The following is a 16,343-nucleotide window of genomic DNA, read 5'->3' as shown; positions in this document are numbered from 1 at the left end:
ACTCTCCCTCTGAAGGTAACTTGTTGTCCTTCCCAGTGGCACCCAAGCACACTCCCCCCAGGCTCCTCCCTTTTTATATTCTGGCCCTCCCCACACCCAACTGGCTGCCTACCCATTATTGTCAAGGAACAGCTAGGACTTTCTCAGATCCATGATCACAAGGATATGTTACCAGTGAGAGCTACAGCAAAAACAACAGGTGAGAGGAACTAGCCTAGTAGGAGAGATCGGGAAGAACTGGGAAGAACAGATTGGTAGACAGTGCTGAAAAACATGTGGAATTGGATAGAATTAGTGTTGACACAATTATGGGAGAGGAAGTCATTTGGCAATAGGAAAAAAACAATCAGGCATGGGTACTTCTGAGCATCCTTCTACATGTTTGGCTCTGTGGTAAGCACTCTGATGGATTCAAGAGAAACAGCAGCTCTCAAGGAGCTTGCAGAAGCAAAACAAATACAACACAACAGACTGATCAGAGAACAGTTCAGTGCCAGACTTGGAGAGCTGAAATAGTCCAGAAGGGCTTTTGTGAGGAACTGTACCTCTAGCTGGAGTTTGCAGGGTCACTTGAGATTTTATTTATCATTTTTAAAGATTTTATTTGTTTATTTGGTTAGTTATTTGACAGAGAGAGAGAGAGAAAGCGAGAGCACAAGCAGGGGGAACAGGAGAGGGAGAAGCAGGCTTCCCACTGAGCAGGGAGCCTGCTGCAGTGCAGGGCTTGATCCCCAGGCCCTGGGATTATGACCTAAGGCTGATGCTTAACCGACAGAGCCAACCAGGTGCTCCTCACATGAGCTTTCAATTAGTAGAGAGAAGGAAGTAAAATATCTCAAGTGTGGGGGAGAAAATCATGGGCTGGGGCTTGAGGAATCTGATTACCCTTGGTTATGTCCTATCTCTTCTTACTCTATAGGAGTTAGAGCAGAAGATGTGAAGGGACTCTTACCTCTGATGATCCTAATGGTGGTCATTTTTCTGCTGCTTCTGTTCTGGGAGAATGAGCTGAATGAGAAAGGAGAGGGGCCAACCATGGAGCAGCTGCATGTAGACTACCCTCAGAGTGACATTCCCATACGGTACTGCAACCACATGGTCTTGCAAAGAGTCATCAGGGGACCTGACAACACCTGTAAGAAGGAGCACGTTTTCATCCACGAGAGGCCTAGAAATATCAATAAGGTCTGCGCCTCTTCCAAGAAGAGGATTTGTCAGAACCATTCTTCCATTTTATGTTACCAGAGCATGACCAAGTTCAAAATGACTGTGTGTGGGCTCATTGGAGGCACTAGATATCCTGCCTGCAGGTACAGCGTATCCTCCATCAAGGGGTTCATCACGGTCATTTGTGATGACATGGGGCCAGTTAGTCTCCAGAGGTATGTTGAGTAAGTTGAGAGCAGCACCTGGGATCCTCTATTTCCTCTCTCGGGTACTTGCTCTCCTCGAGGCACACCTGAACTGTGGACCTGGGGTAATGCCTTGAGCGAACTGGGTAGCCATTCGTAATTCATTTATCCTTCCAGTATTGCTGAGCTGGAATCTTTTTATTCTGCCTTAATAAAAAAAACTCTACTGAATTAAATCATAAACTCTGCATGTGTTTTAATTTCTTGTCCCGTTTCTTTGGGTCATTTGTTGAGAGCCAAAAGTGAATCTGAGGCAGAACTGAGATTAGAGCAAAGCAAGCAAGGCACTCACTTCAGGTTCAAAATTTAAGGGGCACCCAAAATCCCAATAATCTAGATACACAAATTTAAGAAATGAATGCAGAAATCTCTGGTGAATAAAATATCTAAGTTTTAAGTCAAGATCCAGTCTGACGGGGTTGGAGTTACGGTGTTAGTGAAATGTGCCAGTACAGGGTCAGATTCTTGATCAGATGTTATTTTGCATTAAATTAAGATTTTTTTTTTAAGATTTTATGTATTTATTTGACAGAGGGAGATCACAAGTAGGCAGAGAGGCAGGCAGAGAGAGAAGGGAAGCAGGCTCCCTGCTGAGCAGAGAGCCCGATGCGGGGCTCGATCCCAGGACCCCGGGATCATGACCGAAGGCAGCTGCTTAACCCACTGAGCCACCCAGGCGCATTAAATTAAGATTTTAAACTATTGCATTAAAATGTTATTTATCTTGATTACGGGGCTTTTTGGTAGCCCCCTTAAGTTTTGTACCTGGAGTTGAGTGTTTCCTCTCCTCACGTTGTACTCCCACACTTGATCCTAGGTGTCGAGGCACTTGGAGTAGTCAGTTAGGGACTTCTCTAAAGATGGCACATATAATTCAAACTGCACCTGTTTCCATTCAGCAGCTGCCTCTGTGCCTTGAAAGAAAGGGAAAGGGAGATCGATCGGAAGGATTGCCTGACTGGTCAGAAACCATATCCCTTAAAGACTGGAGGGTAGCAAATCAAGATTTCTAGGACGGGATTGAAACTCTCAGAGCTCTGTGCCCCTCTTCTTGCATCCCTGGAAGGAACAGAGAACTTGCATCCAGACTCCTAACTTGTTTCCCTTTTTAGATCTTACAGCTGAGCTGGTTGTTTAGCTCTCCCACATCCAGCTGTGGGCAGGGCATCTTTAAAATTAGAAGGCGAGGGGAGAGAATGAAAAGAAGGAGAGGCTCCTTATTCCAGGGATTTGATTAAGTCCTGTTCTTCTCTGAGCATGAATCCCCACACCTGGGAAGTGAGGGGCTTGGACTAGTTAGTCTTTGAGGTTTCCAGGCCTGTTACTCACAATTCCATCTCTCCTTGTTGGAGGGGAGGGTTAGTACAGAGGAGTAGCAAGAAACAAAGGGTAACTGGCAGCTAAGCACCAGATTATGGGGTCATTGATTCTGAGCTATGATATTGATTCTGTGTCAAAAACACAGTGACCTAGAGCGGACACAGGCAATGCACAAGATTTAGAGGGCCCTTTCTGTTCTTATCTTTTCAGTCGAGAGACTTCAACTATTGTATTATTTATATGGACTTAGTTCAAGGTCAGATCAGAAAAGGAGGTACACCTATGCTAGTTGTTAACTCTGTCTTTTGCAAGCATCAAGTTCCAACTAATTGATTCAGTTCACAGAGAGAGGACATTTACAGTTGCAAGTAAAGGATACTTTGCAGCCTTGTAAGTAGGCAAGGCTTGCTCAAGACCCATTTCTCCAGGGAAGTCCCACTGTCATTGCTGTCTTCATGGACATTTGGATGTCACCAAGGAAGCTGAGCAGGATCAAGTGGTCCCTAGCATATGACCTGTAGCCCCATCATTTCTTGGGCAAAATTTTGAAGTAGCTGAAATGAGTCTTTAAAGTCTCTATTTCTATGTTCTGAATTCTGATTCCTTTTCCTGGACCTCTCACTAGGCTTTATTGTCTCTTTTTTCCTTCCCGCTGCTTTTTTCTTTCCTTCTTCCCTCAACCTCCCTCCTTCTAAGTAGAAACAATAACTTGCAGATAAATGCATTCCCACCAAGGTGTGAGTAACTGAGACTCTCCAGTGGAATTTATTCTCAGAATATTTTCATTCAAGAGGGATCAAGACCCAATTCAAATGAATTGCAATGTCTTAGACATTTGTAGTTCAAGAAGGTTTTTTTGTTGTTATTGTTTTAATGGACACATAGTAGTCCAAATCAAACCCAGGTAGCTGTGAATTCTATGCACTTGAAAAAATGTTTCAGAAAAATAGTTCAGTGCAGAATCTCTGCACTGTTCTTCCTTTTCATTTTTCTCCTCATTGTCTTTCTGTTTTTCTATTATCATCTCACTACTGATGTTGACAGTAGAAGATATTTAGGAAAAAAGTCTAAATGCTTCTTCTCTACTCCCTTCAACTTGCAGCAAGTCTATGCTCAAGCCACACACATGAATACATCCATTAATTCCTAATAATCTATCAATAATCTAATCAACCCCAATTATTAAGGCTCATATTCTTAGTACTGGGTCTTTGCTCTAATTTCACACACAGAACATTTTAAAATTAAATATAAAAAAATACAAGTCCATTTGTGTTCATGTCAAATGAGTGGCATAAGAAGTGAATGATTATATAGAATTATAGAATCAATATGTTGCACATCTGAAACTAACATAACATTGCCTGTCAACTATACTTCAATAATAATAAAAGAAAGAAATGAGTGATAAGAAGACCAGGGAAGTGAACAACGGATTTGGTAGACTAAATTAGTGAAAAATGTGTTAAAGAAAGAAGATGACTTAATTGGGCTTTGATGGATTTCAAGAGGCAGAAAAGAGTAGGCTTCCAAGAAAGGACCAAAAATGGAGAGACAGAATAGGGCGTATTCAGAGAAGGGTGGGTCACGCTGATTTGACTAGGGCAGCTTCGTGTACTGAAATAATGGGAGAGAGCCCTGAGAAGCAGGTTGAGATTAGATCAAGAAGAGCCTTGACTAGGTGGCCTCAGGGGGTTAGAGTACCTCCAGCAGGCAATGTGAATATTTTAAGGTTTTTGAAATAGTAATTTCAAGGGCTCTTTTTAGGAAAGTAGTGTATCCAGGGGATTGGAGGGGCACGGAGAAGTGGTTAGGAGGTTAAGAGTGATAATGCAGGGATACAAGAAAATAGAGGCTCTTAGAGGTGGTAATGAAAGAAATGCTTTCTAGAGCAAGAGAAAAAATTCTCACCCTGAATAACCATTCTTTCTGAGATTTTCATTATGAATTTCCCAGCACTGATCTTAAGTAAAGGATTTTCTGCATTTGTCAAGCCATGTTATGTTGTTAACAAATGTTGAGAAACAAGCATTTTTGCAGTTTGGTGTTTGATTCTGTACAGAATAAAAAGATGCAGAAACTGAGTTCCAGGCTCAAGGAATTTTTGTACTTAAAAAGGAAAAAAGAATTACATATATCAACCAACGTGAAAATTTTAAAAAGAACATATAAAATGAAGTAAAAAAAATTTAAAAGAACATATAAAATGCGGGGCGCTGGGGTGGCTCAGTGGGTTAAAGCCTCTGCCTTCAGCTCAGGTCATGATCCCAGGGTCCTGGGATCGAGCCCAGCATCGGGCTCTCTCCTCAGCGAGGAGCCTGCTTCCCTCTCTCTCTGCCTGCCTCTCTGCCTACTTGTGATCTGTCTGTCAAATAAATAAATAAAATCTTTTTAAAAAACTATTAAAAAAACATATAAAATGAAGTGTGATGTAATCTATGCTATAGGGTTTCAAAAAAGCTAAAAACAAATCACTCTGAGTTAAACGATAAACAGGGAAGTTTCCACAGAAGAAGGAACAGTGATGCTGCCCATTTCACAGGGATTCTGGCAGCCAAAGGCTCATTTATGAAGTTCTCAGAGCATCCTTGTCTCTATGTTGTCTCCTCCTTCTGTCTTATGCCATTCTACCTACCCTTTCTTGCCCCTCCTTCCCTCAGCTAGACCAATAACAGAAACTTTCAGGAAACAAATACAGTTTCACTTCATGCTCCTGTAGCAAGCTGGATTCTTTCTCTGTAGGACCCACTTGCCAAAGGAACCGGTAAAGAGGAATTCCATGATGAGGATGGGTGGGAAAAGAAATGAGCGATGTTTTTAAATGGCTGGCGTGTGTCAGGTACCGTGTGAGGCTGTAGGAGACCTGGCAGTAGTAAGGAATGTGTTGGGTGAGATTATTGAGACCACAATATGGGTTACAGACGCTTCCAGTGAGATTATAGACACGGGAAAAAGGGAGAGAGCTAACTACTTGGTTTGGGGCACTTTAAACACATTCCCTTATATAAGTCTCACCTTTCCTTTTATCACATGGGGGAAACTGAGGTTAAAAGAGGCAGAGTAAATTGTTTATGAGTGGGTAGGCAGAGATTTGAAGCTGGGTCTGCAAATTCCACAGCTGATTACCTTTTCATGCCATCATCCTTCCATTGAAGGAGCCCAAGCTTGTATGTCGGAGTCAACCCTGAACTAACTGCCATAAGGAAAAGAGAATGATCTCATTAATATTCTGCTTATTTTCATCTTTTACTTTTTTAAAATTTCTATTACAGAAGAGATTATCCTAGATCTGAGATGGAGACCTTCTCTCTGCTGCTACTCAGCCTAGGTTTGGTTCTCACAGGAGCTTCAGAAAGCATAATGGAGATAATTAAAGAGGAATCTTCAGGGGGAGAGATGAAGTATGACTTGCCAAACAGTGACCAAGAAAAACAGACTCTTGAGGTATTAATGAACTTGACTCTGTTCTATAAAAATACCAGCCTCAGTTTGTCCAGGGGTATTTTGTCTTCCTCATTATTGACCTTCAGAAGATTACATTATACCTTCGCCAAAGGAGACAGTCCAGGTAATGACAAAGAGTACTGCAATGACTTGGTGGCCTGGAGAAAAGTTTCAGAAGCTAATGAGTCATGCAAGTTAAGCTACAACTTCATCCATGGTTCCATGGAAGTGATTCGTGGAGCCCCCAAAGCCTCCAGTTGCAAGTATGTACAGAATCTTGGCATAAGCTGCTCTAGGAACCCAGACCTGGACACCACTATGTGCCAACTCACCATGGGCAAACAATTCCCCAGATGCCAATACCATAGTGATACCTCATTAAAGAAAATCTTGGCAGTGCTGACAGGTCATTCTCTGATGAGCTGGTTAGTTAGTGGCTCTAAGTTGTAAATCCTATGGGGCTTTGAGACCAGAGTCTATTTAAAGAAGGACATACTTATTTTCATTGTGTTTATTTACTTCTATTATCTGTATCTACCCTTTCAGCTCTGTAGTGAACTCTTGATTATCTATACTAACTGGAAAATGAAAAAATCCCAAATTGTGGAGAATTTGATTAAAATTTATAACTGATCCTGGAGTACAGATACTCTCTTTCTTCTATCTCTTACAGTTTCTCTGAACTAAACTGAATTCCATCCTAGCATAGCTATAAAGCCAAGAAGTAGGGTCCACCCAGCTTGACAAAACTGAGGAGAAAAGGCCCCAAACCAATATTGGTAAATGAAAGTTAATGGTACTGCCACTGAGACTATTCAGAGAAATAGTGAATGAGCATCAGGGATATTATCGTCACTGTTTCTTTTCAAATAAATACGTACATTGATACACACAAACTTGAGCACCTGGCCATGTCACCAGGTGTCTCCCGATCCTCCAGAAGATGCCAGAGGAAAAAGATGTTTTTTTGCTTAGCTGTTGCCCTCATTCAACAGGTCTGGCCCTGTGCAATCTCTGTTCCTCCATTATCCATATCCCAGGTTGCTACAGATGGAGTAATAAAGATCATACTGCCATTTTTACTCAGCATAGCCGTAATTTCCTGAGGGATGGCAAGCCCCGGAGGAATAGAGCAGGTAGAAAGACGGCAAATGAGACATCTGAACCAAGTGCTGGGCAGGCTTAGTCTTCAATCTTGTTTATGATGCCATATTGGATTTTTTCATTACCAATTATGTATTTATAAGTTTTTATGGTTCAACACTCTACATAAAGTATGGGCAATGATCTCATTCATTAATGTGTGCCTACATGTTCTGGCTCCCTCATCTTACATCTTCCCTCCACCCCAAGACAACTCTTTTTTATGTCCTGATTTCAAATAAAGGCTTGTAAATAAATGTTACATCATTGAAACACTTTTCTTACTGTGCATCACTCTTTAGATGTCAGTTTTCCTAATGTTGTTCAAATTTTGTGTAGAATCCTCATTGCATTAAAACTGCAGAACTCTGGCAATCAACCAGGATGAGGCATTAAGGGCAGATATTTGTGTATCTTTTAGCTGGGTTTTCCTTGTCAGTGTGTTGGGTGCTTAAGTTAACATTCACTATGGGCTTGGCCAAATAGGTGGGTAGTTGGCACTCCCTTTTCTCTTGGCAGCCAGAGGAGAAGGTGATAGGAGGAAATGCTTGGGGCTCAAAGTTTTCTTCTCTGTAGGGGGAGAATCCAGGGCCCTGGAAGGTAGACGTGGTCACTGGGTTCCATTCCAGGGATAAGATTATGTAGCAAGGCTGGTGTTACCACTCCCTAACCAGACGTGGAATGTAGGTTCTATGGATAGCAGAGAAGTCCAATGGGTCTCCTTTTGGTTCAAACTTGGTTCAAATCTGAATAACTTCTTTCCTACAGTAGAGTCTTACTATAGAGTCTAGCTCTAGGTGATGAACATGTCAGCCCCAGAGACAACAACAATTCAATCTCTGGCAGAGTTTTTGGGTAATAAGTAAGAAAAAGTAAATACAGCCTCATTCAGAATTTAGTACAGATTTCTTCCTTCACCAGGAGAGAAGAGCAAAGACCCAGAGAAGATACCTCTTTCTAGACCAGGAACATCCTCTAAAGAGTCTTAATTAAGACCAAACCTCTCCACTTCTGTAAAGGAATCAGGATCCCCCAGGATCTTGCTAATCATCATATTATGAAGTCTGAAAGATATCAAATATGGGGGCGCCATTGGGAGTCAAGGCTCCTGAGTACTAGCATTTCCTACCCTTGAAGACTGTCACCTCTTTGGCATAGTGGGTATCCTAAGATCATTCATGATGACAATAGGCAAGGGAGTTCAGATTTTAAAGCATTAAGTCTTTTTTTTTTTTTTTTAAGATTTTATTTTTATTTATTTGACAGAGAGAGCACAAGCAGGCAGAGAGGCAGGCAGAGAGAGAGGAGGAAGCAGGCTCCCTGCTGAGCAGAGAGCCTGATGCGGGGCTCGATCCCAGGACCCTGAGATCATGACCTGAGCCGAAGGCAGCGGCTTAACCACTGAGCCACCCAGGCGCCCCAAAGCATTAAGTCTTCATAATGTCCCGTCTCTCCTTCCAAACCATAGAGGGCTAGAGGGCTTTTTTTTCTTGTAGCTTTATACCTAAATTTCTCAGGCTGGCTTTCAAAGCTGTTAATGCCCCATTCTCATCTCACCTAGCCTAACCCAGCACTGCCTGGCTCTGTTGCTTTGAGGCTGTTGTCTTCACAGCCCACAGAACTTGTATCCTTGTCTTCGCTCTGCTGCTGGGCTGGTCCTAATACACCAGCCCAGCAGCAGAGGGTCCTTTCTTATTCTATCCCCCCACTCTGCTCAATCACACAAGCCCACCTGGCTAGGAGGGCCCAACAAGTGTCTCTTACACTTGCTAGAAAGTTACCTGAGAGTGGGTATGTGTCATCTCCCTGTAGTGGTAAAGAAACATTAGAAAGGATGAAATGAGGGAATAAAGGAGACAGATCTAATCACAAGACCCATGGAAGGGAGAGTCAGATAGAGAGAGGACACTGGGAATGTAGTGATAGAGAGGTTTGAGAAAGGGATACTAAGGGGGTTACTTAGCATAAGAGAAGTGCCCTTCTGGCTTCTAACCATTCCCTCTGCTTTTCCAACATAAAGTGCACTAAATTCCCTTTAATGGACAATTCTAATGCAAAACAAGTCCCTGGCTCCAAGGGTCCAAGTACTGAAGTAAGGAGAGCCTTCATGACATCACAGGTAAGTCCTCATATGCTTTACTGACTCATCGTGCTCCCCCAACCCCGAGTCATTCCACATGACTAGGATTCAGTTTCCTTATCTACACAATGCAGAGGCAGGATTGGATCTGGGTTCTTAGACTTGGGTATGCATCTGAATCATTTCAGGTTGCCCACCCCCAACCATCCTCCTTGGTCTCAAGTGGAAGGGGTCCGGTGAGGCACGGAGCTTCCTAGTGAGACTTCTCTTCCTGGGCTCTCTCTCTTCGACATCCCGGTCTTGTGACACTGGACTGGTCTCCTCTGTGATTTTTTTCTCTTCCCAACAACTAGATCCCAGAATAAAATGTGTATGACTCAACTGCAATCACTCAGATGATAATAGCATTCTAGGCATGGGCTGAACAGCAAAAGGGAAGGAAAGTGTGTGCCTGAACACCTGTGTGAGGCAGAGTTATCTTGCCGATTTGGACTGCTTAATTTGGGACTACTATATGAGAGAAAAATAAATATTTATATTTTTAAATGCACTGTATTTTGAGATTTTGTTCTGTTAGCCAAGCCCTACCCTAAAAATTTACTAGCTTTTGGAGCTATTATTAAATAGCTGTTTTTATTAAATCCCTGGGCCCCAGTCCAGGAGATTTGGGTTCAAAAGCTCAGAGATAGGACTAGAACGTGTAGGATTTTTACAAGTGTTAGGTTTGCTGATGTGGTTCGAGGTTTGGACACCAACAGATTAGATGAACTATGTTTCCAGGTACAAAACATTCTAATTCTAGTCCCAATGAGAGAAAAAAAAAAAAAAGGTTGCTAAGGTTGCGTAGGCATTCAGAGCTTTTAAGGACAGCACCAGGGCAAAACAAGTCAATTTAACTCAAAAGATCATCTACTTCATATACAGTGTCCCAGAACTACCAAGACAGTATTTTGCTGTCCTGAAGCTCCCTGACCATGGGATACATGTGGGAGCAAACACAACTGCACTGTAATGGCGACTCCTGTTTCCCAAAATGCAAGAGTTGCCCACATGTTAGAAGAAGGATCACACACATGAAACATATCCTTTTTACTCCAGCAAACAGAGAACTGGCAGATTGTGGAGAAGATGACTGTTTTAAATCCCTCCACCTTCCTGTTTATTAATATGTTAAAATTTTTCAAGATCACATATGAAAATTACCACAAGGATGATTCATAGGTAATAATAGTAATTAATAACAACAATTGAGTGCTTCTAAAGGGTCAGGTGCTTTTCTATTCTCAGGAAACCTCCACAAAATGGGTTATTATCATCCCACTTCAGTGAAAAAGAAACTGAAGCACGTAGACTTTAAGTAATGTACAAAGTCTCACACACACAGTAAGCGGCCCCCCGCCCAGAACAAACAAGAATGGTCTGATTCCATAGGCCACGCTTTTTTAATCCTAGGAGAAAGCAAACTTGCCCGTAACTATACAGAAAGATAATGGTGAAATGCTCCTGAATAAAAACCCCACCTCCTAGGAATGGTTTGAGAATTATCATTTCTATTTTCATTATGATTAGATCGGGGCACTGTGTTAAACACAACTGAAGAAAAGCATTTGCAATATATATATGGCTGACAAAGGGGTGATGTCTTTCATATATAAAGAGAGCTGTCTGTTTAATAAGATAAAGATGAATACACCTACAGAAAAATAAGCCAGGAACACAGACAGAAAATTAACAAAAGGAGAAATAAATAGTCATTAAATATTTGGAGATTTCCCCTCTTTCTACTAATGGCAATATAAATAAAAACAATGTGATATTTTTTACCTGCCCAATTAGCAGGAATAAGATTTAAAATAATAACATAGGTGGTATAGGTACAGGAAAGGGGACATTCTTGTGCACTCCTCCTGGAAGAACAAATTAGTACACTTGCTATCTGTCTGAAGGACAACTTGAAACTAGACCCATTCTAGTTTTCAGGTTCTCTGCACATTTGATTTCTTTACTTAACTGATGACACTCCCTCCTCCTCTCATACATCCTCTAGGTAAGAGACTCAACTCAGTCAATTCTGGCCCTTATGACTTTGAGTTTGGGATCTCACTGGGAGCCTGAGTAGGCCCTGGGGCCTGTCCTGTATATGGTCAAAGAATAGGACCTCCCCTGGCAGAGCCGGAGGCATGAAAGCTCCAGGCTATGCCGCTTGGTTTGCTCCCCTCGCTCTCCCGAGCTCAGGCTGTTCTAAGAATTCCATGTTCTCCTTTCCGGGAACATGAGCTGAGCTCTCAGACCCAACCCATTAAACACCCCTCCCGGCCACAGGTCGCAGGGCCCTTCAGAGAAAGAATCAGGGAGACTAGGGACATGGGAACAAGGCTGGAAGGATGGACCCTTGAGAGATGCCCACAGGAAGAGTGACCACTCTTCCTGTTCCCCTTCTGACACCTTTCCCCTTCTATGCCTTCCTCATCCAAAGTCTGTGTTCTCTTCTCTTGCCCAGATTGTGCCCCCAACACACGTCTCCCTTTTGCACCCTATCATGGTCTCTGCTTTCTCTTTTCCTTTCAGGCTTTGCACGACTTGACTTTAGTGTTCTTCTCTGGTCTTGCACTCAGACTCACTGATCAGGCCTCACTTAGGGGCCACTATTCAATCTGCCAAGGTTTCAGCACCTGTCAATCCAGGCTCCTGGAACACATGGCTCTGAGTTGCCCAGGTGGAAAAGGACAAGAACAGCATGAATTCCTGGACTCCCCCTGAGTACACATCAAGCCCTTTTGTGGGTGCCTCTGCTAGTCTGCTCCCTGGTCTGCTGACCTCCCCCTTGTTTTCCTTTAGAAAACTCTGGAATTGCTTGGCTGTCTCTATGAATGTCATGCTCATTGTAACAATTTTAATGAACTGCTTCCTTCTGTGCTTCATGACCAGACAATATGATTGTGGCTATGAACATCGCTCAATGGGTAGCAAATTGTACTGATGTAAATTTGTTTTTATCACAGTTCAAAAATTATGTTCATCTTTTTTTTTTATCACTTTGTAATTTTAAATCTCACGTCAGGCAGTCACCTGTCCATAAATTATAAAAGTTGAAAGGTGGAGAACCTGGCTGGCTCAGCAGTTAAGTGTCTGACTCAATTTTGGGCTCAGGTCATGATCCCAGGGTCATGAGATTGAGTCCCAAGTCGGGCTCCATGCTCAGTGTGGAGTCTGCTTGGAATTCTCTCTCTCCCTCTCCCCTGCTTGAGCTCACTCTCTCTCTAAATAAATGAACAAAATCTAAAAAAAAAAAAAAAAAAGGTTGAAAGGCATCTTTGTTTAGGCTCAGAATGGTTGGATAAGCATTTGGACCTTGTGTGGAGAGAACCGTAATGAGATTACAGTGACATGGTCTGTTAAGGGTGCAGAGTAGTTAGAGAAGTTAATGAGCAGAAGATGTTTACAGGGAAGCAATTGAGAAACTTCCATATGTAAGGCGTTGTACCAGCTACTGTGAGGAAAAAAACATAAATAAATGTACCCTCACTTCCCAAGATATTGGATTCAGGACAATTGAAGAATAGCTTAAGACAGAGAGAGAGAGAGAGATACATATATCTCTTTTATCTGGAGTGATTAGTGTAGGTACCTATAAAAGAATAAAATCTTGAACTTGATGGATGATCTGTTCAAATAGCTAAGATTTGAACAGAAGAAGAAAAAGGTACTAGGAATGGAAACAAACACATAAGGAGAAGGTGGGAAGATCACTGTAAACAGATGGGCACTGGATCCTTTGAGTAATAGAATAAATAATGCAGATGCTGTTTTCCCTACAGAATTGTGGTTGCCTGAATAACGGTTCCCAGAGATGTCCAGGTCCTAATCCCTAGAACTGGCAGATGTTATATGGCAGATGAGGCTTTGCAGATACGACTAAGTTAAGGAGCTTGACATGTGGATTATCTGGGTTGGTCCTGTGTGCAACTGTACATGCTCCCATAAGAGGGGGAGTATGGCCATTTGATTAAGACAATGTGACTGGAACGGGATAATTGCAGAGCATTGACTTTAGCTTACAGTTGGGCAAAATCATCTGACACAAAGCCCATTTTATAACAAAGTGTTGAATATCTTATGAAATTTTTGAATAATGTACTGAAAGGGAAAACAGAATGCTTGTATGGGTACAGAATGGTTGTAAGTGTATCAGATGTTTACCCTCATGATCTGTGGCTGCCCAGCATGAGAGCGTGGTACCGTGTGTCCCTAGCTAGCCCAGGAGAAGGACCAAATTCAAAAGTCAAAGCACAGTTTCTGCTGAATGTGTATCGCTTTTGCATCATCATACAGTTAAAAAATTGTTAAGTATTTAAACCACCATAAGTACAGACACAAAATAGATGAGAGCTTGCCAAGGGCTGGTGGGAGAATGGGGAGTGATGGCAGAGACATTTGAGGGATCTTTTAAGGGTCATGGAACTGTCCTAAAACTGGATTATGCAACAATCGCACAACCCTAAATTTACTAAAAATTGCAGAATTGTGCTTTTTTTAAAAAATTAAATTAATTCATTTATTTTCAGAAAAAAACAGTATTCATTATTTTTTCACCACACCCAGTGCTCCATGCAATCCATGCCCTCTATAATACCCACCACCTGGTACCCCAACCTCCCACCCCCCCCGCCACTTCAAACCCCTCAGATTGTTTTTCAGAGTCCATAGTCTCTCATGGTTCACCTCCCCTTCCAATTTACCCAAATTCCCTTCTCCTCTCTAACGCCCCTTGTCCTCCATGCTATTTGTTATGCTCCACCAATAAGTGAAACCATATGATAGTTGACTCTCTCTGCTTGACTGATTTCACTCAGCATAATCTCTTCCAGTCCCATCCATGTTGCTACAGAAGTTGGGTATTCATCCTTTCTGATGGAGGCATAATACTCCATAGTGTATATGGACCACATCTTCCTTATCCATTCGTCCGTTGAAGGGCATCTTGGTTCTTTCCATAGTTTGGCGATCGTGGCCATTGCTGCTATAAACATTGGGGTACAGATGGCCCTTCTTTTCACGACATCTGTGTCTTTGGGGTAAATACCCAGGAGTGCAATTGCAGGGTCATAGGGAAGTTCTATTTCTAATTTCTTGAGGAATCTCCACACTGTTCTCCAAAGAGGCTGCACCAACTTGCATTCCCACCAACAGTGCAAGAGGGTTCCCCTTTCTCCACATCCTCTCCAACACATGTTGTTTCCTGTTTTGTTAATTTTGGCCATTCTAAGTGGTGTAAGGTGATATCTCAATGTGGTTTTAATTTGAATATCCCTGAGGACTAGAGATGATGAACATTTTTTCATGTGTCTGATAGCCATTTGTATGTCTTCATTGGAGAAGTGTCTGTTCATATCTTCTGCCCATTTTTTGATATGTTTGCCTGTTTCGTGCGTGTTGAGTTTGAGGAGTTCATTATAGATCCTGGATATCAACCTTTTGTCTGTACTGTCATTTGCAAATATCTTCTCCCATTCCGTGGGTTGCCTCTTTGTTTTTTTGACTGTTTCCTTTGCTGTGCAGAAGCTTTTGATTTTGATGAAGTCCCAAAAATTTATTTTCGCTTTTGTTTCCTTTGCCTTTGGAGACGTATCTTGAAAGAAGTTGCTGTGGCTGATATTGAAGAGATTACTGCCTATGTTCTCCTCTAAGATTCTGATGGATTCCTGTCTCACGTTGAGGTCTTTTATCCATTTTGAGTTTATCTTTGTTTACGGTGTTAGAGAATGGTCGAGTTTCATTCTTCTACTTATAGCTGTCCAGTTTTCCCAGCACCATTTATTGAAGAGACTGTCTTTTTTCCACTGTATATTTTTTCCTTTTTTGTCGAAGATTAATTGACCATAGAGTTGAGGGGGAATTATGCATTTTAAATGAATGAATTTTATGTTATGTAAACTGTACTTCAATAAAACTACTAAGGAAAAACCCAAAGAATTTATCCTTGACGCACTTTCCTGATTTATGTTAGGTCCGTTATTAAATGAAATGAGACTTGGGGTGCCCAGGTGGCTCAGTTGGTTAAGCGGCTGCCTTCGGCTCGGGTCATGATTCCAGGATCCTGGGATGGAGCCCCACATCGGGCTCCCTGATAAGCAGAGAGCCTGCTTCTCTCTCTCCCCCTCTCCCTGCCGCTCTACTTACTTGTGCTCTCTCTCTAGCATTCTGTCAAATAAATAAAATATTAAAAAACAAAAAAACGAGACTGAGACAAAGTAAAAGTTATTTAAAGCTTTATTTTATGCCAAGTATTAGAAGTCAGACTGATCGGTCAGGGCCGTCTCCAAAGAGAGCGACCCCTCCCAGCCTCATAGACTAACTTTTATGGAGCAAAAGCCTGGCCACACATAGGTGACCAATGAGTTTGGAACATTGCATAGTCATGTAGGCCACACGCAGGTGGCCAATTGAATTACAATTTACCCTTTTTAAAAAAAGAAAAAATATTTTATTTATTTATTTTACAGAGACCACAAGTAGGCAGAGAGACAGGGAGAGAGAGAGAGGGAGGGAAGCAGGCTCCATGCTGAGCAGAGATCCCGATGCAGGGGATAATAGCTGTTTGAACTAACCTATTACTCTGGTCAGAATGGTGCTCAAGTTTGGCGCCCAAAAGGCGGGGTTTACATTCTTTGGTGGTTAGGGAGACAATATGTGTGCTTTTTACTGTTTGGATATCTCCACCGGGCCTGATTCGTTCTTGTATTCTGGGCTCTGTTATCAGGAACTGGCCGACCTGGCCTTGTATTCTGGGCTCCGTTATTAGGAACTAGCTGACCATATTTTACTGGTTTCCCAGACTTGCTTCTAAGTAAGTTTCTCTGTGGGCGGGGAGGAGGGTCAGCTTAAGTTTTACTGCATAAGCAACAAAATGGCTTTTAACCAAGATGGAGTCACTCTGGCTAAAT

The 16,343-nt window shown here is 42.2% G+C and overlaps 2 protein-coding genes across 2 annotated transcripts; both read left to right on the top strand.

Moving 5' to 3' along the window:
- The first annotated feature begins 957 nt into the window (after positions 1 to 957).
- On the top strand, positions 958 to 1,395 carry RNASE12 (ribonuclease A family member 12 (inactive)). Its single transcript, XM_044231971.1, has one exon. The coding sequence runs from the start codon at positions 958 to 960 to the stop codon at positions 1,393 to 1,395; it is 438 nt and encodes a 145-aa protein (XP_044087906.1).
- A 4,631-nt stretch (positions 1,396 to 6,026) lies between these two features.
- RNASE11 (ribonuclease A family member 11 (inactive)) lies at positions 6,027 to 6,626 on the top strand. Its single transcript, XM_044231626.1, has one exon. It carries the CDS (start codon positions 6,027 to 6,029, stop codon positions 6,624 to 6,626), a length of 600 nt encoding a protein of 199 aa, XP_044087561.1.
- The last annotated feature ends 9,717 nt before the right edge of the window (positions 6,627 to 16,343 follow it).

The sequence above is a fragment of the Neovison vison genome, chromosome 13 (genome assembly GCF_020171115.1).
Source record: "Neovison vison isolate M4711 chromosome 13, ASM_NN_V1, whole genome shotgun sequence".
In the NCBI taxonomy this organism is placed as follows: domain Eukaryota; kingdom Metazoa; phylum Chordata; class Mammalia; order Carnivora; family Mustelidae; genus Neogale; species Neogale vison.
Note: the sequence above shows the minus strand (reverse complement) of the source record. Positions and strands in the feature narration are given on the sequence as shown.

What these genes read in the sequence shown, in the direction of transcription:
- RNASE12 (XM_044231971.1), top strand. Translation starts at nt 958, where the DNA reads ATGATCCTAATGGTGGTCATTTTTCTGCTGCTTCTGTTCTGGGAGAAT.
- RNASE11 (XM_044231626.1), top strand. Translation starts at nt 6,027, where the DNA reads ATGGAGACCTTCTCTCTGCTGCTACTCAGCCTAGGTTTGGTTCTCACA.